The following is a 20,495-nucleotide window of genomic DNA, read 5'->3' as shown; positions in this document are numbered from 1 at the left end:
ACTTGGATCGCCTGCCTGATAATGGGAAGGGGCAGGACAACTCAGAAGAAAACTCTTGAAATAGTATTACAAAGTGCATCTTTGGGGTTCACCTGAGTGCTTTTCTCCCTGAAGAATAAAGCTTTCCCCCTTCTATTTTAAAATGTCCATTCTGAGTTCTTTGTTTCACTTTTTTAAATCCCCCCCCCCTTCCTATCAATTTCAACAAATGTCTTCTATAGAGTGTGGACATTTACTTGTATAGAATTGATTTTACTCTGCTCCACCATTCGTTATTTCATCATTCATAGGATCAGTGTGATCCTGGACTCTTCTTGGACCCACCCATCTAATCAGCTGCCAAATTTTGCTGCTTCAATCTTTGCAACATAATATCCTTCATATAGGTACCCTTCTCAGCACTCACACAGGTACCCCTTCCCCCAGTGCAGGTGAATGATTGTAATAGCTTGCTGGTTGTTTCCCTTTCTTGCCACTCTATGGTCCAACCTAGAGGCTTAGAATGCTGTTCCAAAAGTGCAGATCTGACTATGCCACTGTCCAAACAACATGCCAAAAACTCTCTGAAAGGATAAAATATAAACTCTTCTGTTTGCCTGGTCCTTCTTCCATTTTGCTCTCCCTCTCCAACTCCACCTTCCAACCACACCGGTCCACTTGCTGACCTCCATTTCCCTCTTTTGTGCCTTAGAACCAGCTGTCCCCCAAGCCTGGTATGCTTTCCTACCATTTGGAACCCATCTTTCCTTCTTGATTCAGCTCAAGTATCCCCCCACCATCCCACACCTCTGCTTGAACTCTTTTCTGGTTCCCCTCTCCCAATTTCTAGGGCATTTTCTCCCCAAACGACCTAGTCTTCATTTTGTAGATATCTTGTATGTTTTTGCAGCTGAGGTCCAAGTTTGGACCAGTAGTGTCAAGAGTCGAGATTTCCATCCAACGCCTTTCCCCACCCCCCCAGATCTGAGTGGGTCCGCGCCCCCCTTGCCCCGGAAAGCATCGAGGTGGAGTGTGAAGGGTGGCGGCTTCAGTTCCATTTTCCGTCCGCCCCTTTTTCTCTTGGAGCCTCGCACGGCCCCGCACCTCCTCGGGCCGCTCGGCCGACGAACTACAACTCCCAGGAGCCCTCTCGGGGTCGCGGCCACAGGATCACGTGGACGCGGGGGGGGGGGGTGGAGCCTGCGGTCACATGGCAGAGGCAGTGACGTCAGGTGACCCGGCGCGGGGACGGGCGGGCGGAGGCGGCAGAGCTCAGTGCGCTCGGGCCCGTCCGGCGACCGCGACCCCCAACCCCCAGCCCCCGACCCCCAGCCCCGGCTCCAGCCTCGGACCCCGGCGCCGTCGCCGCCATGACGGGACTCGCGCTGCTTTATTCCGGCCTGTCCGTGGCCTTCTGGAGCTGCGTGATTGTAGTAGGTGAGAGCCGGGCCTTGCCCACGGGCGGTGGGCGAGGGAAACAGCCCGTCGAAACCGACCGGGCCGTGCGCCCTGCGTGTGTCTGCGACCTCCGTGACCCCTCCGTGCGCGTGTCCGTGCCCGCGACCCTTCCCTCCCCCCCCCGCGTGTCCGTGCCCGCGACCCTCCCGGGCGTGTCCGTGACCCGATAGTGTCCGTGCTTGCGGGAGACCTCCCACCCCGCTGATCGTGGCTGTGCGCCCTTGCGCGAAATCGTGCCCGCGCGCCCCGTGTCCTTGCTCACTCCTACCTTATCCGTGCGCCCCCCCATCTGTCTTTCCCCCACCCGTGACCGTGCACCCCTGTCCCCCTCCCACCCTTTCACGTTTTTCTGGAACTACCGGGGCCTGTCATGAAGAGGAGGAAAAGGCTCCAGGGCCCTTTCGGGGTCCCGGAAGCCCAGCCCTCGCCACTACTTCCCCTTTGCTGTCCTAGTCCCCAGGCCTGGGCTAGTCTGATCTGCCTTGAGCCACTTAGGACCCATTCTGCCCTTCCAGTTTGTTGGGTAAACAGGTCCTGGGGCAGACCGACGTGGGACTGCTAGGACCAGCCTCAGGCACTCTGCCCTCCCCACCGCCAGGGACCCCCAGCTTTTGCTTCACTCCTCTCCAAACCGAAGAGAAAAGTGGGAATTGGATGGGGGGGGGCAGCACCGGGGCTCCAGGGGAGAGTGGCTTCAGGGACTGTCCCTTCAAGGGTCACCCTGACCCTCCTTGGGATTTGGGAGCCTTGGGATCACCTGGGGAGGACAGCCCTGGTGGGCTGGAGATGTCAAACTAGGAGCCACAGGTGCCAAAGCAGCTTTAACAAGCAAGCTACAGCCCCTTCTTGTAGCTTCTGTTTGTAGACTCCCCAACAATCCCCAAGCAGGCCCAAGATAGAGCCATGGGTCTGCAGTCAAGAAGACTCCTCTTCCTGAATTAAAATCCGGCCTCAGACACTTAATGGCTGTGTGACCCTGAGCGAGTCACTTAACACTGTCTGCCTGTTTCCTCTTACATAAAATGAGCTGGAGAAGGAAATGGCAAATCACTCCAGTGTCTTTGCCAAGAAAACCCCAAAGGGGTCAGGAAGAATGGATATGACTGAAAAATGACTGAAAAAAACAGTAATAGGCCCAGCAGAGCAGTGACATCATGGTCCCCACCATGGTTCCAGGCAACCTCTGGGCAGCCCCTGCTCTCATGTTTGTTGAGAGAGAATCCAGCCCTGAGTGCTATGGGGTTTCCTTGCATACTGGGATGATGGCCCTGGATCTAAAGTCGGGGGAGGGCTCAGAAAAAGCTTTAGTGAGGAACGTGAGGGATCCCTAGGAGGCTGTACTCGGTCACCTTCTATCCAGCCAAATTCCTCCTCTCCTTTCTTTCTCCTTAAACTCTGCTCCCCCTCAGCCCAGGGGCCTGGGGCAACACAGCCCTGTGCCGAGGCCCTGTAGCCCTGAGGTTTACAAAAGGGGGTGGCGGGGTAGAGGGGCACTCCTAGCCCCTTCTCTCTTTTCTTTCTAGGAATCTGCTATACGATATTCGACTTGGGCTTCCGCTTTGATGTGGCATGGTGAGTCATAGCCCATGCTCCCCAGCACCCCCCTTCAAGGTCCTGAGGAGAGGTCCCACCCATGATCAGAGCTGGGAGGGTGGCCAGGGGCCAGGGGCTGGTGGTGAGTCTTTAGTTAGTGGGCCAGACCCAGAACAGGCACTGACCTCCCTTCTTAGGACTTCACATTTTTCCTTGCCAGGTTCCTCACAGAGACGTCACCCTACATGTGGTCCAACCTAGGGATAGGGCTGGCCATCTCCCTCTCTGTGGTGGGAGCAGCCTGGTGAGTATTTGCATGTTGGGGGAAAGGGAGAAACCCTTGAGGTCTAGGTGTTGGAGAATGGGATGGGGAGATTAGGACCTTAAGGAAAGGGACAGGGTGATCACTCATGTCCGACTAGGGGAAGGGCTGGGGATGGGGTACTCACTGATGCTGATGCCTGAGCCTTTGGCTCACCTTCCCATGCCTATCGCCAGGGGCATCTACATCACAGGCTCATCCATCATTGGTGGAGGAGTCAAGGCCCCCAGGATCAAGACCAAGAACTTGGTAAGGTGAGTTTGGGATGGCCTAGGGAAGCATTTGCACAGTGGTTAGTCTCTGGCCAAGACTCTCCTCTCTGTCCCCTGTGTCCTGGGAAGAAGACAGAATAGAATCCATCTCTTCCCAGGTTGGGAAGGAAAAGGGGACAGGGGGATTGGGATGGGTTGGGTGTATCAGGGGAGGCTTCCTGGAGGTGGTGGGCCATGAAGGGTGGACCAAATTCTGACCATATTGAGCCCTTATCCTATGCTTCCAAATCCCACAGCATCATCTTCTGTGAGGCCGTGGCCATCTATGGCATCATCATGGCCATTGTCATCAGCAACATGGCAGAGGTAGGGGGTGACTGTGACAGGGGAGAGATGGTGGGGGTGGAGAGGTACTGACATCCTGGAATGGGAGATGGGTGTTGGGGCAGGACGAGCCATCACCCAGGGATGGGGCATTTGTACTGACTAGAACACTGTTTTGCAGCCCTTCAGCGGCACTACCCCCAAAGCCATTGGAAGCCGTAACTACCATGCAGGTAGGCTTGGGTCAGGTCAGGTTTGTCTGGGTAAGGAGAGTGAGGATGTGGGCCCTCCTTCAGCATTCCACTCCCTTGTCTGTAGGCTATTCCATGTTTGGTGCTGGCCTCACCGTGGGCCTGTCCAACCTCTTCTGTGGTGTGTGCGTGGGCATTGTGGGCAGTGGAGCTGCCCTGGCCGATGCCCAGAATGCCAGCCTCTTCGTCAAGATCCTCATTGTAGAGATCTTTGGCAGTGCCATTGGCCTCTTTGGGGTCATTGTGGCCATCCTTCAGGTAGGAGCCCAAAGCCTGGGGCCCCTCCGGGGGCAGGGGGAGGGGCAGGGGGCCTGGGGCTCCCCTGCTCACTCCTGGTTTCTTTTTTTGTTTTTCTGTGTGTCCTTTGTCTGTCTGCCTCTTGTGCTTTCTTTGCAGACTTCTAAAGTAAAAATGGGAGACTAGGCCTGGAGCAGTGGGAGGGCCCTGCCCTGCTGTGCCCTACTCTTAATTTATTGGTTTTCCTGGGGGGCCTGGCTGCCCCAGCCAGCGGAGCCGCTTCCCCCATGGTGTCCATACTGTGTCCCTCCGGCCCTCACTGCAATCTGCCCCTTCTGGAGTCCCTCAGAGGGGCAGGCTCTGGCCATGGGTTGGGAGGGTATGTCCTCTGCCCACCTGTCCTGCCCCCTGCCCCATTCTCCACCTCACCAGTGTTTGAAATAAAGGTCTGTGTCCTAGTCACCCCAGCCATTGTTTCCCTGTTGGTCCTTTCACGGAGGGGAGGGGTAAATATCTATACGGTGCCTTACCTTCTATCTGGACCCAGAGAAGGGGGGAGAGTCCTGCTCTCCTTTTAGTGGGTCTGGCTTTGGGGATCCTTGTCCCTTCTGTTGGGGGTGCTTACGTACCAGATGTGGCCAGGCCAGATGCTGGTCACCCAACATGGGGTGGAGGGTGGGGGTGTTGCAGCTGCCTTTGTGCCCTGGCATGTCTTCTCCACCGTAAGTGCCCTCTGGGCGGCCTTCTCCCCAAGCAGTCTCCAGTGCCTGTGGCCCTCCTGGCCTGCTCTCTGGGAATCCCTCAATCCCAGCTGGCTTTGGCCTCTCCCCCCGGCCCTGACCACTCTCCTTCCCTATCTCTCTCCTACCTTCTGCCCAGTCCGCTCTCGGCTTCCCCGAGGCTTCTTCCGGGGCTCACAGTCGGCCTCCGAGCACCCCTACTTTGAGAGCCCAGAACTGACAGACCCGCTGTCTGGGAGGCTCCGCCCTCTCCATGGGAGTCCGCCTCCTCGGGCTGCTCGCGAGGGTCTGGCCCCGCCTCCTCCCCGGCCTCGCTCCCGTCCAGTCCCGCCCCCGAGGCTGCCCGCTGTGGATTTTACATGGACCCGCCCTTCTCCCCAGCCCCCGCCCGCGAAGTAGCCCGCCGTAGATTTTATATGGATGGGCCGGCCCCTCTGCCCGAGGCCCCGCCCTCTCCAGTTGCTTTCTCTGGGCTTTTGCCTCCGACCGTGGGTTTCGTAGGCTCCGCCCCCGAGGTGGTTGCCGCCTGAGTCTTTTTCCCGCCTAGGTCCCACCCCCTTCCCCTCCAGGCTCCTCCCTTCGTCGCTTCTGCGCCTGCGGCCTGGAGCTCCAGGGCGCGCGGACGGGCGGGGCGGGGCTGGGCGGAGCGCGCGCGGGGGCGCGGACGCGGGGGCGCGCGGCGCCGCTCCCTGCTTCCCCTGCGAGGTTCGGTCTCGGCGGCTCCGGCTCCGGCTCCGGCGGCCCCGGGCGGGCCGCACCATGCCCCGCGGCGGAGGAGGTGGAGGAGGAGGCGGGAGCGAGAGCGGACTCGGCACCGGGCCTCCGGGGAGGCGCTGAGGGGGCTCCGGGGCCATGGGGGACGGAGCGGCCGCGACCCGGCCCGGCCCCGGCCCCGAGCCCGAGCCCAGCCCCGCGGGGCCCTGAACGCCGAGCGCAGCCGGTGAGGATGCGGGGAGGGGCCCTGAGCGCCGAGCCACCCCCTCTGACCCAGCCTGTACAGCCCCTTGGGGCTCTGAGTGCCAAGCCTACCCCACTCGCCCCCCCCCCCAACCTGTACAGCCCCGCGGGGCTCTGAGCGCCGAGCCCACTCCTTCCCCCCCCCCCCCCCCCCCCCCCCCCCCCCCGCCCCACAGCCCAGCGAGGCCCTGAGCATCGAGCCCACCCTCCTCGTCCCCACCTGTACACCCCAGCCGGGCCCTGAGCACCGAGCCCACCCCTCTCTGATCCAGCCCACCCAGGCTCGGAGTACCGAGCCCATCTCCCCTTGCCCTCCAACCTGTACAGCCCAGCGGGGGCCCCGAGGCTGAGCCCAACTCCCTCTGACCTAGCCCATTCGGGGCCTAAGCATCGAGCCCAACTCCCCTAGCCCCCCCAACCTGTACGGCCCTGTGGGGTCCTGAGTGCCAAGCCTACACCTCCTCTTGTTCTCTTCGACCCATGCTCACATCCCCTCTGGGTCTGTGAGACCCACCAGTCTAGGTCCATTGGACCCTGAAGGCTGAAGCCCACACCCCTTTTGGTCCTCTTCCACTGACCCATCCCAACTAGCTGATCAGGAGCCTAAAAAAAGGAGCAGTTGGGGAAATGGAGAAGCCCCCTCCCCCATCCAGTTCCACAGCTTAGGGGACCCTTAGCCTCCCTTTCCAGAATCCCCCCTCCCCCAGCAGCCCCGACCTGCTTTGGCCTTCTCTTTGTCCCTGATTCTCCCAGGGTTCCCTCAGGCCTCACTTAGGTTTTTTCCTCATTCAGTCCCTTCTTGTTTCTCATTCTTCCCTCCCCTTTATTCTTCTTCCTTTTCTGGTCTGGAGCCTCTCTGCGGGTCCCTGCCTCCAGCACTCCCAGCCTTGGAGCTTTGAGTTTGTTGTGATCTGAACTCAGCCGCCATGTGCTTGAATTGGGGCCTTGTTTGGCTGAGAGAACATGGAAGCAGTTGGGTTGGCTGGGCTGGCTAGGGCCTGAGCCTCTGGAGCTGGGGAGAGGGGAGATAGGTGGGTGCTGCTGCTTCTGTGTGTCCCACAGAAGGTGATGGCTGCACCTTAGGGGACGGCTGCTGCTGGGCAGTGCCACCTGTGACCCCCCCCAGTGCCAGCCAGAGCTACCTTTCTTCTATTGAAAAAGGGTCCCGCTGCCTCCTCCTCCCTTCCTGAGGTCCTGGGCGTGCCCACTGTCTGCAATCCCTAAGGCCCTTCCTGGCATCTTGCTTAGAACCAGGGGTGCCTGGCAGCTTCTGTCTTTCTCAGCTTCAGGGTGGGGTCCTAGATCCTTCCTAGCAGGCCAAGAACTCCAGCCAGGGCATGAGGGAAGAAAGTCTGTGAACTTCTCTGAGCTCACCTTGCCCACTCCAGAGTCTTCTTCACTCCTTCCCAGCTGTGTGCCTTTGGGAGTTTGGGAAGGGACTGGTCCAGCCAACCTCGCTGCCCTTCTTGGGGGCTCGGACTCAGGCACCGGGGGCTGGGATTACTCTGAGGACTCACGGCCCCCAGACCATCAGTAGTCTGCCCAGGCGGTGTGGGCATTGGGGTCCCAGCTGGGGCTGCCTGCTGCCAGGGTGGAGCCAGCTGGCTGTTTGTTGGCAGGGCCGGCAGGACCAATGCCCAGGCCGAGCCGGGCAGCCAGAAGATGAGCAGGCTGCTGGGGGGGACCCTGGAGCGGATCTGCAAGGCCGTGCTGCTCCTCTGTCTGCTACACTTCCTCATCGCCGTCATCCTCTACTTTGACGTCTATGCCCAGCACCTCGACTTCTTCAGTCGCTTCAGTGCCCACGGCCGCCGAACTGCCGCTCACTCGCTGCACCCCGCCACCATGGGCATCAGCACCAATTGCTCCCGGCTCAATGGCACAGCCCCCAGCTCGGAGGCTCCTAGCCCCCGGCTGGACACCAACCACTCGGTCACCATGCTGCCCCTGCCCCCGTGCCCTGACATGCCACCTGGCTTAGGTGAGGCCCCTTGCAGGGCATGGGGGGCCAGCTCTGTGTGTGTAGGGGGGAGGTCATTGGGGCTTGAGTCCCCCGGCGGCTTCCCTTACAAGAGCCCCCTCCCTCCCCCCAGTGGGCCGGCTGCTGATTGAGTTTAGCTCACCCATGCCAATGGATCGGGTCCAGCAGGAGAACCCTGGCGTGCGAGGGGGGGGCCGCTACGCCCCCCCCGACTGTACCCCTCGGCAAACTGTGGCCATCATCATTCCCTTCCGCCACCGGGAGCATCACCTTCGATACTGGCTGCACTATCTGCATCCTATCCTGCGGCGGCAGCGGCTGCGGTATGGCATCTACGTCATCAGCCAGGTGTGCACGGCCAGCTGGCGGCTGGGAGGAAGGGGGCTGGGGAGCAGGTCAGGTGTCCAGCTCAGCCCTCCCAAGCCTTGAGTGGCTGAAGCTGGAGCCCACTGGGCCGGCCTGGGCTGCTAGGTCATGGAGGAGCAGTGCTCCAAAGCTGCACATGTGATCACACCTGTCCACACCCAGGCCTTCACCCAGCTGCTTGCTCACCTGGACAGCTGGCTTTCCTGCTTGTTTTTAAGTTTTAGGGCAGGTTGGGTGTTGTCAGTTCTTCCTTGTGATCCAGAATATGCCACTGTTGGGCATAGAGCAGACTCTCCAATTTGTGGTTAATTAGCAATGTGGTCTGATGGGAACCCCGCCCTTACCCCCCTGGTTTGGGGGCCTGGCTTCATTCTCTGCTCTAGTCACTCTTCCTCTTTGGATTTATGAGGGTCCTGGACCTGATGACTCCTGAAACCTTGGGGTGGCCTGTGGCCTGTCCAGCCAGGGCAGGCTGCGCTGTTATTCTGCACTTCCTGATCTCAAAGAGCCGGGCTCAGCGGCAGTGCTGACCCCTACCTCTGTCTCTCTGTGCCCTTGGGGCCTCACTTAGGGCCAGCCCTTCCCAGGAGCCCTTCCGGATGTGGCTCCGTAGAATGCAAGCTTCTTGAGAGTGGGTCTGTCCGTGTCCCCAGTGACCAGCCGGTGCCTGGCACGGATAAGTGCTCACTGAATTGTCTGCTTACCTTGGAGGATGCTTTCCCTCCTCATTCTTGCTCTCGGGGATGTAGAGGAGGAGCATTGTCTCGTGAGGTGGGGTCTGGCCTAGGGCTTCCAGCCCTGGGCACAGGCCGGGTGCATCTGCTGGGGGGCAGTCCAGTGACCGTCCTGTGCCTTCCCCCTCCCCCAGCACGGCGAGGACACGTTTAATCGGGCCAAGCTCCTCAATGTTGGATTCTTAGAGGCACTGAAGGAAGACCCCGCCTATGACTGCTTCATCTTCAGCGACGTGGACCTGGTGCCCATGGACGACCGCAACCTCTACCGCTGTGGGGAGCAGCCTCGCCACTTTGCTATTGCCATGGACAAGTTTGGCTTCCGGTGAGCAAGGCTCTTCTGCTTCCCCAGGGGTTGCGGGGGGTGGAGACTTGGCATCTGCCTTCAGATTCCCTTTCCTGCCATGGCCCTAGAAGCTCTTGGTTCTTTCAGAATGAGGGGTGGGTGGAGCCTTTGGGCCCACGCTGCTAGACTGAGCCTATTTGTTCTTGACTCTCTGCAGACTGCCCTATGCTGGTTACTTTGGGGGTGTATCAGGTCTGAGCAAGGCCCAGTTCCTGAAGATCAATGGCTTCCCCAATGAATACTGGGGCTGGGGTGGGGAGGACGACGACATCTTCAACCGGTGAGGCTGGGGCTTGTGTTGTGCTGAGAGGGTGAAGTGGGGTGGGTAGGGACTGGCCTCAGGAGTCAGCTAGGCTTAGGGGCTGGGGATAGGGGGGATAGGCTTGGGGTGCTGGGCTCAGGGCTCAACTAGGCTAAGTAGGGGTGAGAGGGATGGGGGGTAAGGGCAGGGGGCTGGGCAGTTAAGGGGTTTAACTGGGCCCACATCCTTGCCCTGCCTCAGAGATCTTTACTCAGCCTAAGTCCCACCCCGCCTCCATCTCCCCTAGGATTTCCCTCTCAGGGATGAAGGTCTCCCGCCCAGACATCCGCATCGGCCGATACCGAATGATCAAGCATGATCGGGACAAGCATAATGAGCCCAACCCCCAGAGGTGACCTCTGACCCCCTACCCTCACATGGCCCCTGCCCCTCACCCCCCATCCTCAGATGGTACCTCCTTTCAGTGCCTTCAGGCAGCCTGAGGCACAGTTAAGAATAAAGACCTCAGCAGTTCTTAAGGAAACCATTTTTATAATTTAAGTCTATGTTTAGAGGTTAGATTGAGTGTTTCTTGAACACCTGTGCCCATCCGCTCCCAGGGGACTGTGAAGAATGTGCAGGGAGCCCCCCCAGCGCCAGGCACACCCAGCAAGAGGTTGGGCTTCTGTCTCTGGGGAGAAGCTGAACCCTCTGCCTTAGAGACACTTCAAATCGAGTCACTCCAGGAAGGGGAGGTCCTGGGCCTAGAGCAGTCAGGGCAGTCCCCTGGAAGAGGTGGGACCTAGCAGAAGGCAAGTCTTCAGCAAATGGAGGAACACACCATGAGCCAGAACCTGGAACATTGCAGGCGAGCTGGCCCCTGGGTGTTGAGCTGGAGAGGGTGTGGTAGGAGAGGAGGCTGGAAAGACAGGTTGGCTCTTGGGCTGGAGTGTGAGCTCATCAGATCTGTGCTTTAGGCTGACTGAAAGCATGGACTGGGGCTGGTGGGTTTTGAAGTAATCCAGGTACGAGGGAAGGACTCATCAGGCTTTGGTGCGAGACTGGAGAGAGGGAAAAAGGGAAGAGAAGGTGGTCTGTCAGTGGGTGGCAGGTGGTAGTGGTGGTGCGTGATCTGAACTCTGGCCTTCTGTAGGGGAAGGACGTGTTCTTTCCATAAAAGGACAGGAAAAAAAGCAGTGGGAGACCCAGCACTGAGGAGGGGTGGGGATGCTTGGGGAAGCCACGATGGGGAGGTAGCCCCTGATGTGGGTCAGGACTGTGGGGAAAGGGGAAAGCACAGGCTAGGTAGAGAGAGGTTCTGAGCAAGTCATCAGGGAGGAGCCTGGTGTGGCTGGAGGAATGGGTCTTGGAGAATGAAGGTGGAGACAAATTTTGGGGGGCCAGGTCGGGGTGGCCTCCAAAGCTTGGGAGGAGGGACCAGGGGAAGGGGGCTCCAAGCTGGGCCTCAGGGCCATGGCTGACTTCTGTGTGTGAGCGTTAGAGCAGGAGCTAATGGGGCACGGAGGAGAACAGCAGCAAAGGTGGTGATGAGGTAGCTGGGTGCCAGGCCCTGCCCTGGGGACAGGGAATCCAAAGGCAAAGGAAACAATCCCTGCCCATTTTAGGCAGGGGAAACATCGGGGACACAGACATTAAAGTACAAAGTTGAATAAATGCAAAGTAGCTGGGCTGATATGGAAGGATTTCAGAGGGAGGGAGGGCATCCTAGGCATGGGTTGGCCAGGGCAAAGGCCCAGAGATGGGAGATGGGGCCAGTTTGCCTAGCCTGGAAGGGCAGAGAACAGAAAGGCCAGAAAGGCAGGAAGGAGCCAGGCCAAGCCGGCAGAGCCAGCCTCAGGCAGAGGCCTGTACTAACAGTGGTCCAGGTGGAGGCGCTGTCAGAGAGGAAGGAGTGTATTTGAGAGACATTACAAAGGTAGAAATGGATCTGGATATGGGGTGGGGGGGAGAGTGAGGCATTAAGGATGTAAAACATGAAAGGTCATGATGCGCTTTCCACGGGGGACAGCTCTCACTGACCTCTGACCTCAGTCTGCCTCAGCAGCTTTGCCCATTCCTCCTGATTCTGCCCTCCAGGACCAAGCAGTAGTCAGGTTCATAGAGCTAGAGCTGGAGGGGACCTGGGAGGGGGAAACAGGCCCAGGGAAGTGGTCACATAGATAATAAATGGGTAGCAGGATTTGAACTTGGGCCCTCTGACTTCACAGCTTGTCCTCTTTCTACTTTGCTACACTGCATCTATCCATCCAATCCCGTTTTTTCACCTGACAGCCCCCAAGGGTTCTAATCTCCTGCCATATCCTTAGAGGAGATTCCCTCTGCATCATCCCCGAGTCCTCCCCGAACCTTCATGGAAGACTTCCTTCCAAGTCATTTGTAAAAAATGGTAAACCATCCAGGGCTGAGGACAGAGGCCTGGGGCACTCCACTGGAGACCCTCCTCCCAAATTGACATGGAACCATTAATAATGACAACTCAGAATCCCGGTCAGGTGGGAACCTGCTAGCCACCTAGGCCAGTGCACACCTGAAAAGGACTTATACTGTTCCACGGTCAGCCAGTCTCTGCTTAAAGACCAGTGACGGGGAGCCCACCATTCTTCAAGGGCGCTCACTGGACTTTGGGGCAGCTCAGGGTGTTGGGAAGTCTTTCCCAGTGTCATACCTGAATCTGCTGCCTCCCCCCAGCCCTTATGGCTCCTGGCTGCTGATCCCTTCTCTACTTGGACACTTGACCTACAGGCTTTGAGCCCTCCTCAATATTCATGCCCTACAGCAGTGCAGATTGCAGCTCAGACCTGCCTGCCTCTTCTGGTGACTTCTGCCCATATCTCTCTGCCCCACCCATATGCTGGGGGCTTCTTTTGCCTCTCAGGGCCAAGTTAGCCATCAGGTTTCTTACTCTCACTATGTGACCAGCCCATGGGTCTTGACTCCAGCTTCTTATCTGAGACATGGGCTTTGATCCTTTCCACCACCCTTGGAGTGGTCCTTCACACAGCTCTTGAGGCTGTGGCACTTTGTGACTTTCCACCTCATCACATGGCCAGCTGAATGTTGATGCTACAAAGCTAGCCATTCAGAGGACATCCATCTTTCCAAGGCAGCAGCGCAGTCTGCCGGCCACCTCCTGTCCTTTTGCAGGCTCTGTCCCAGCTCAGTGGCCGGATGGATGAACTCTATGGGCCAGCCGCCCTGTGGCCTGATGGAAGAGCTGGATCAGACTCCTTCCTCCACTTTCTACATTCTTGGTTTTTTCCTGACTCCGAAGTGATGCTGGCTCTCTATTTGGAGGGTCTGCAGTGTTCTGGGGCTTGCTTCTGCTCACCTGATGTCATTGGCAAGCAGCCCGTGCTTCCTTTTGGATTGCCTTCCTTCCTGATGAGGCCCAGCGTCTGGCAAGCCTATGTTGTCCTGTGTCATGTCCTGCTTCAGATCCGGAATTGAAGTTGAGGTTGTCCTGTTCCATCTTTTAAGGAGTGGTATGTCATTTTAACGAGAGAGACTGCTGGTGGGAGCAGAATCTTTGAGGCAGTGTTCTGCTAGACTGAACCCAAGGCTTTTTCTCCTAGTCCCCAAGGAAGGAGTGCAACAGGGTCTTGTTTCTCCAAGACCTTCAGTCAATTGGGTGACTGCTAGGACCCATGTGTACTGCTTGGGAGAGAGAGAACCTTCCTGCTTCCTTCTCCTGGTTTCATTAAGGATGCATGTACTAGGCTGCCTGTAGACGTGCCTCGCAACCCACCTTATGGGTGTTCTCTTACTGGCCCATTTCTGGTAATGAGAAGGCCCCAGTTTCCAGGGCGCTGGCATCCTCTTCCCTTTCTGATACATTGAAACCAGATCCCCTGAGGACTTACTTTATGATCCTGTGACCTGGGTGCCAAGCCACTTCCGTGTTAGCTTTGTCTCTTTCCTCAATGCCATTTCCTCTTTACAGTCACAGAACTTGTGAGCTGGACAGGGCCTCGGTGGCCAAGTGTGTCCAATGCATACCCAAAAAATAATCCCTTCTAGGACATCTCTGACAAGGAGTCACTCAGCCCCTGCTTGCATTCCTGCAAGGATGGGGAGCTCACCACCTCCTGGGGTAGAATTGATAGACAGGAAGTCTTTCCCAGCATCAGGCCTGGACAGGCTTCTCTGTAGCTTCCTCCCGTTGTTCCTGGCTCAGCCCTCTGAGACTAAGGCCTGGACCTAGAAGATAGGAATGATCAGAATCTCTAATTGTTCAGCTGCTCCTCCTTTGTCCCTGCTCCAGGCCCTCTGCCCTCCTGGCCTGCTTTCCCAATTTTTACCTTTGGACCCCATTTCTTGAACCCCAACTTTACATTGATCCCTCTTCAGTTTCATTTTATTAGATTAAGTCTAGTGCTCTGGCCTGCCCAGCCTCTTTGGATCCTGGCTCCTATCCAGCACGTAGCCTGGTGTCAGCCACAGATTTGATAAGCACGTCCTCTATGGCTTTGTCACGGTCATCAATAAAAAGGCCCAAAGGTACAGCACCAAACGGCTCTGAGGACACTCCCCTGGGACTTCCTGCCAAATGGACACACCACCGTGCGTGACTACTCTTCCCCTTTGACTGTTCATCAAATTGAGAATGTGTCTGATTGCACTTTTGGGCAGCCCACCAGCTTTCCCACAACAACAGCATGAGAAGCTTCATCAGACGCTTGGCTCAAATCTAGGTAAACAAAGCTCTCAAGCAACCTTTACTAAAGTGCCTACTATGTTCCAAACAGTGTGCTGAGCGCTGGGGATGCAAAAAGAGGCAAAAAGCAGTCCCTTGTCCTCAAGGAGCTTACACTTGCATGAGCTGTAATATGTAATCTGTAATCTCGATCCCACTCTTTTTGGCTACCAGCCTGTTGACCCTGCTAGAGAAGGGCCTGAGAGTAGCCTGGCACATCGTGGTCTTGAAGCCATGCTCCTTTCTGGGATCACTGCTTTTTATACTGACTGCCCCAACTATCTCTTTAATGATAGGTCCTGGAATTTTGCCTGGAGTTGATGTTGAGCTCTGTGGCCTATAATCTGAGGATTCTATTCTCTTCCTCCCCCTTTTTTACAAATGGAATCTTGTAGACATCACTAATTGTGGCCCAGCCATCCCACCTGCCAGTTTTGTTTTGTTTTTTTTTTCAGGGCCTGGGGACCTGAAATTCCCCCTGAGCAGCTGGGTACTTTTGTACTGTCTTGTGATGCATCTTGGGTATCAGCTTCCTGTTTCCACATTTATTCTGTTACTTCCGAGTGTGAAATTTGTTCTCCTTGGTAGAGAAAGTGGGATCAGAATGAAAACTGAGCAGTTCTTCCTTTCCTCTGAGCAGTGGTCTCATCCTCTCTCAGCTTTCCTTGCCAGCCTCAGCTCAGTCTGATGGTACTGCTCCTCACACTCTCCTTAGAGGGTCATCTCATGTTACCTTCTCTTTGCTTCCATCTACTATACTTAACCTTTTCAAATAGAAGTTGGTTGGTCAGTTCCCTATGTGTCCTTATCCATCTCTTCAGCAGATTCCCTTTTTTTTTTTTTTTTTTTTTTACTTTTTTGGAATTGGAGGCAGTTAGATGGTGCAGTGCATCAAGCACAGGACTTGGGAATCAGGAAGAACTGAGCTCAAATCTTGCCACAGACATTTTCTAGCTGTGTCACCCTGGGAAAGTCACTTGATCTCTCAGCCTCGGTTTCCTTACTTGTAAAATGAGTATAATAACGCCTACCTTGCAGTGTTATGAGGATCAAATGAGATAACGTGTAAAGTACTTTGCAAACATATTGTTACTGTTACTTTGTTTCCAGAGAATTTCATTCTTGAAAGTTTCTTATCCTTCCTCAGATGACTTCTGGGTAATTTTGGTCCCTGGGGCCCCACCTATCCCTCTTTTGAGTCCCTTGAAATCTACTCTGTTAAATCTAGGGAGCCTCATGGGCTAGATGTGCTTGGAGTTCCCCACCTCCACTACAGATTTTAAGATGGGGTGGATACCTCTCCCTTCTCTTTCTGCCCCAACTGATCTTCATTCACATGTTCTCTCCCATGCTTCCCCTCTGGTTCCTGCATTTTCTCACAGTGTGTTCACCCTGCCCATTTTAGCCAATCTTTTTCCTTTCAAAGAAGGAATCTTGGCCCCAGACTGGCAGGGAGGTCTGGTAGACCTGGAGTTAGGAAGACCTGAGTTTGAATTTTATCTTAGACACTTAATACCTCTATAACCCTGGGCAAGGCATTAAACCTCTCTGTGTCTGAATTTCTTCCTCTGTAAAATAGGGGTAAGGCTGTTGTGAGCCTCACATTAGATGACAAATGTAAATCACTTTGCTATTTAAATGTGAGGTATTGCTGTTCCAGCAATTTCATGATGCCTATGAAGGAAGTGTGTTTGCCAGTGTTAGGGACTTGAGGTCTGTGGTCTTCTCCATCTTGTGCCTGCTATCGTCTGTCTTCCCTCCACTTTTACCCTTAAATGCCCTTGGACGACTTTGCTTAGCTGGGTCTCTTGCCAGACTTTCTTTAAACATTTTTCTCTCCGCTGCTTCTTGGTGTTTATTAGTTCAGCTTCTTTACAAAATGTTTTTAATCTGTGTCAATATCCATTCCTCTGTTCATTTGTCAACAGTGTATTTTAATCAGTCAGATTGGAGTCATCTTTGTCTCATTTGTATTCTTCATGTTTTATATTAGCTTTGGTGTTTGTGCTGAGCCAGAGGTGGGGAACCTGCAGTCTTGAGGCCACATGTGCCCTTCTAGGTCCTTGGTGGCTTTTTGACTGAGTCCAAGTTTTACAGAATAAATCTTTTTGTTAAGGGGATTTGTTCTGTGAAACTCAGTCTCATGAATCTGTTAATAATGCCATGTATGCCTTCACACATGTTACTGATAAATAGACTGAACCAGTGCAGGGCCAACACAGTGTCCTGGGGCATTCTGCAAGACACCTTCTTGCAGGTTGATATTGACCTTGATTCCTCTGTGGATCTGGTAGTTCATCCAGTTCTGAATTACCCTCCAACTACTTCCACCTAAGCCCCGCTTCATCTTGATCGTATGCGTGTGATGGGAAGTCTTGGTCCAAAAAGGACAGACCAGAAATAGTGGTAGGTGGGAGGGGAAATCAAAGGTGGGGCCTCCATCCCAGAAGGCTCAGCTCCTGCTTCAAGATATCTGTTTTCTTGATACAAATAGTCAAGGTTGTTGAACAAGATGATCTTTGTTATCTTTCAAGGCATCCCATGTACTTTTGATTTGTGAAACACTCCTTTTTGGAAGAGAGACGCCCTCTGCGCTTTACTGCTCAGGCCAAACAGCCTCCTTGCCTTGGGGTTTCATTTTTCATACTAGAATCACTGAATCCATGACTTGAACTCATTGAGGGTGACTGAGCACTCCCATGTCCTCTCTTCTCCAAACTTGTCATTGATTTTCTTGTGCTTGAATAGTCTATCTTCACATCTCCTTGTTTCTCCTTTGACCTTTACCTGATGCTGTCTATTGGATATGCCCCACTTTGGTGCCTAGATTTCCTCCTGTGAACATCCTTTTTGCCAGTAGTTCTTGTTTTGACATCCCTTTAAAACAGACCATCTCTCATCTTCCCATAAACAAGCCAGGTGAAGCCTCCCAAGGCAAGGGGGTCAAAGGAAAGTCCCCAGCCCTTTCCACACTTGTCCATGACTATGAACAGAAAGCCTGCGTAGGGAGTAATAACAAGGGTATGTTTCCTCGTCTTCATGCTACGACTTCCAGGCTCCCTTGATCTCCATAGTTCCTTCATCTGATGGCAGTTTGAAGCAGTCTCTGGCAATCCTGATGCTCCCTCTCCACTGATGCCGTTCTCCCTCACTTGGCATCTCAAAGGATCCTAGGTTCAGACTGCACACCTTACAGTTGAAGAAATTGGCACCCTCAGAGCTAACGCACTTTGCCCAAGGCGGCGAGCAACAGAGTTGGGCATCAGCCCCAGCTCCTGCCTCCAAACGCTACATTCCTTCCACTGGGTTTTACTGCCTGGCTTAGGGGCTGTGCCTGTGCACAGGCACGATGTGCTGATGACTTCTGATGTAGAATGCTTGGCATCTGCCCTGGCCCTTCCCCTTTGTCCTATTCAGGGTCCTGAGTCCTCCCTGCCCTCCTTCCTGCCCCTGTTCCCTGGAGTCCTCCCCTGTTGTCCTTGCCCCTGCCCTTCGCCCTGCTTGGGGGCCTTGAGGCTGACCCTGAGCCCTCCCCCCAGGTTCACCAAGATCCAGAACACGAAGCTGACCATGAAGCGGGATGGCATTGGCTCGGTGCATTACCGCGTGCTCGAGGTGTCCAGGCAGCCGCTCTTCACCAACATCACCGTGGACATCGGCCGGGCCCCGCCACGGCCGGCCCGAGGATGATGCATACTGCCCAGGAGCTCGGGGTGTCCATGGAGAGCAGGGGCAGGTGTGCCTGCTGGCCTGTGACTGACTGCTGAGGAGCTGCACCACTGGCTGTGGGCATGAGGCCACCCCTCCCACGGGGGGGGGGGTTGGTGCTGGGCCAGGCAGGGCTGGCAGGGCGCCCTCATGCCTCTCCTGGTGCAGGACTTGAGACTGCTCACCTGGGTGGCTTAGCATTCATTGGTTGGTCTGTTTGTCTGTCTGTCTGAGTCAGAAGGCTTCTTCCTGTTTTCTGACCTGCTGGCTCAGGGACCTGGGCTTCCTCACCACTGTGGGCTCCAGCTGGTGTCCCAGGGAGGGGAGGGACTCATTCCTCCCAGCCAGGCTGCTGCCCTCCCCCCAGCACCTCAGGTTCTATCGAGGGGAGTGTTTTCTGGGGACACCGAGTCCAGGGGAGGCAGAGATGACTCAGCACCACCTGGGGGGGGTGGGAGTCTCCCACCTACATTTTGCCCCCCCCCCCCCAGCCAAGCTGTCCTCTGCCTCACTGTCAGGGGACCCCTTGTGGCCCCCAACCCCACCACTGCCTGGCTGGCCTTAGGCAAGTTCCTTAACCGTTCTGGGCCTCAGTTTCCTCATCTGTAAAATGAGGGGGTTGGACTATTATGATCTTTGAGGTCCCTTCCCAGCTCTGAGATCTTGTGTCCCTACTTCACCTCTCTGTGCCTCAGTTTCCCCATTTAAATCCCCAATTCCTTGAGAGGGGAGGAGCCAGCATCACTACCCCTGGACCCTCTTGAGATGGAGGGCTCTCCCTGCCCTTGCCCAAGGGCCTGTGGGAGCAGAAGGAGGTAGTCTCGAAAGGGATGAGCCCAGGCTCGGGCCCTTGCTGCCAGCTTTGGGGCCCCCAGACTCAGGCTCAGGGCCCTGGGAGAGCTGGGCTGTTGTATCCATCTGAGGTGGTGGACTTGCATGGGTCAGGGGCTGGGCAGGGCAACTGATGACAAAAGCTAGGCCCCTGATAGGGTAGGGGACCCTCCCCCCCTGCTTGGGGATCTTTGTATATCACACGGGAATTGGTTTGAGTGCTTTAGTAAAAAACCTGAAGAGAATTGGGGCTGAGCCTAAGCTATTTTCCTACCATGGCTTCCACCTGCCTTTTCATGGGGGGAGGGGAAGCAGGAGAACCCTGGTCCTCATTGCTACAAGGGGATGGGAGTGGGGCAGTGAGAATCCAGGGAGATCCTCCCACACACACTAGGGAAAGAAGCCCCATGTGCCCCTCCTGGAAGGAGGGGAAGCAGGAAACTCACAGCTTGGTCCAAGAGGCAACCCTGGGGTCCTATCATCCCAGAAGGAAGGGAGGGCACCCTCAAGGCCTTCATTCTCTGGAATTCCCACTGTGTGCAAAACCCCCCTCACTGGAAGTATCAGGGCTTCCAGGCTGGGGGGGGGCCCTTGGGGGGAGTGGAGCTGTCAAGGGGAATCCTTGTTCAGAAACCCATTGGGCTTAAGTCCTCGGTAGGCTCTGAGAGTCTCTGACAGAAAAGCCCAGCCCTTGTCAGTCTTGAAATGATGTGGGGTCCCAAAGACCATCCACATGGGCATGGCCAGGTTCTGCCCAGTTTGGGGGGATTTGAGGTAGAGATGGCCTGAGGACCTGGCCATGGGGGGATGAGTTTTTGGCCACAGCAACTCTCAGATACCATGGTAAAGAAACCTTATAATCTGCATGGCAGGAGGGGGTCTCATCCATGAAATCATGGACCATTGAGTCGCCTGAGTAAGGGTAGGGACTGTTGGTACACGGCTAAAATGAGACTGCCCCTGCGTGCTACCCAGGAGGATCACCCATGAGCACGGGGTGGACAAAGTGATGAAGGAGGCCCTTGGAGTGGACAGCCTGAGACCCAGGGCCAGAAATGAGCTTCATTTTGTTTCTCAGAATGTCCCATTTGTGGGCTGACCAGTAGAATTTGAGTCCACAGCCACCTATCTACCTATCCTTTTAATCCCTTTGAAATTGACCCAGAATCTAGGGTGTGTGTCATGCTGCATTCGGGTTTCCTCTATCACAGACTAAAAGGGGTAGGTCATTTCCCTCGAGGATTCCCATCACTCCCACCCCACAGCCAGTGCCTGACTGCTTTGTGAGGCCATATCCAAAATGGAATTTACTTGAATGACTTGTCCACCTTCTGAAAATGGGGGAAAGTCCTTTTAGTTGGTTAGCTGGAGTCTGTGGGGATAACTGAAGGCCCAGCCTTGCACCAGCCTGGCAAGCTGCTTGCCAGACTTGTCATCCAGTTCCTCTGTCTGCCCTGGTGGTCTGTAGTATCTTCCCGTTTGAAAAAAAAAAAAAAAAAGTCATGTTTGTTTCTTCATCTACTGTCAAATGCTTTTCATCTTTAGTTCTCAGATATCCTCA

The 20,495-nt window shown here is 55.6% G+C and overlaps 2 protein-coding genes across 2 annotated transcripts; both read left to right on the top strand.

Annotated features, from left to right (window-relative positions):
- Positions 1-1,215: 1,215 nt before the first annotated feature.
- Positions 1,216-4,783, top strand: ATP6V0B (ATPase H+ transporting V0 subunit b). Its single transcript, XM_036756093.1, has 8 exons — positions 1,216-1,416; positions 2,961-3,009; positions 3,191-3,274; positions 3,469-3,546; positions 3,801-3,870; positions 4,010-4,061; positions 4,147-4,337; positions 4,476-4,783. The coding sequence occupies exons 1-8, from the start codon at positions 1,350-1,352 to the stop codon at positions 4,500-4,502; spliced, it is 618 nt and encodes a 205-aa protein (XP_036611988.1). The 5' UTR covers positions 1,216-1,349; the 3' UTR covers positions 4,503-4,783.
- Positions 4,784-5,827: 1,044 nt separating this feature from the next.
- B4GALT2 (beta-1,4-galactosyltransferase 2) lies at positions 5,828-19,179 on the top strand. Its single transcript, XM_036757685.1, has 7 exons — positions 5,828-5,996; positions 7,633-7,994; positions 8,107-8,342; positions 9,229-9,419; positions 9,598-9,720; positions 9,989-10,093; positions 17,935-19,179. Exons 2-7 carry the CDS (start codon positions 7,676-7,678, stop codon positions 18,083-18,085), a joined length of 1,125 nt encoding a protein of 374 aa, XP_036613580.1. The 5' UTR covers positions 5,828-5,996; positions 7,633-7,675; the 3' UTR covers positions 18,086-19,179.
- Positions 19,180-20,495: the final 1,316 nt, after the last annotated feature.

Source organism: Trichosurus vulpecula, chromosome 4 (genome assembly GCF_011100635.1).
Source record: "Trichosurus vulpecula isolate mTriVul1 chromosome 4, mTriVul1.pri, whole genome shotgun sequence".
NCBI classification, from domain to species: domain Eukaryota; kingdom Metazoa; phylum Chordata; class Mammalia; order Diprotodontia; family Phalangeridae; genus Trichosurus; species Trichosurus vulpecula.
The sequence above is the reverse complement of the archived record's forward strand: the minus strand, read 5'-3'. Positions and strand labels throughout refer to the sequence as shown.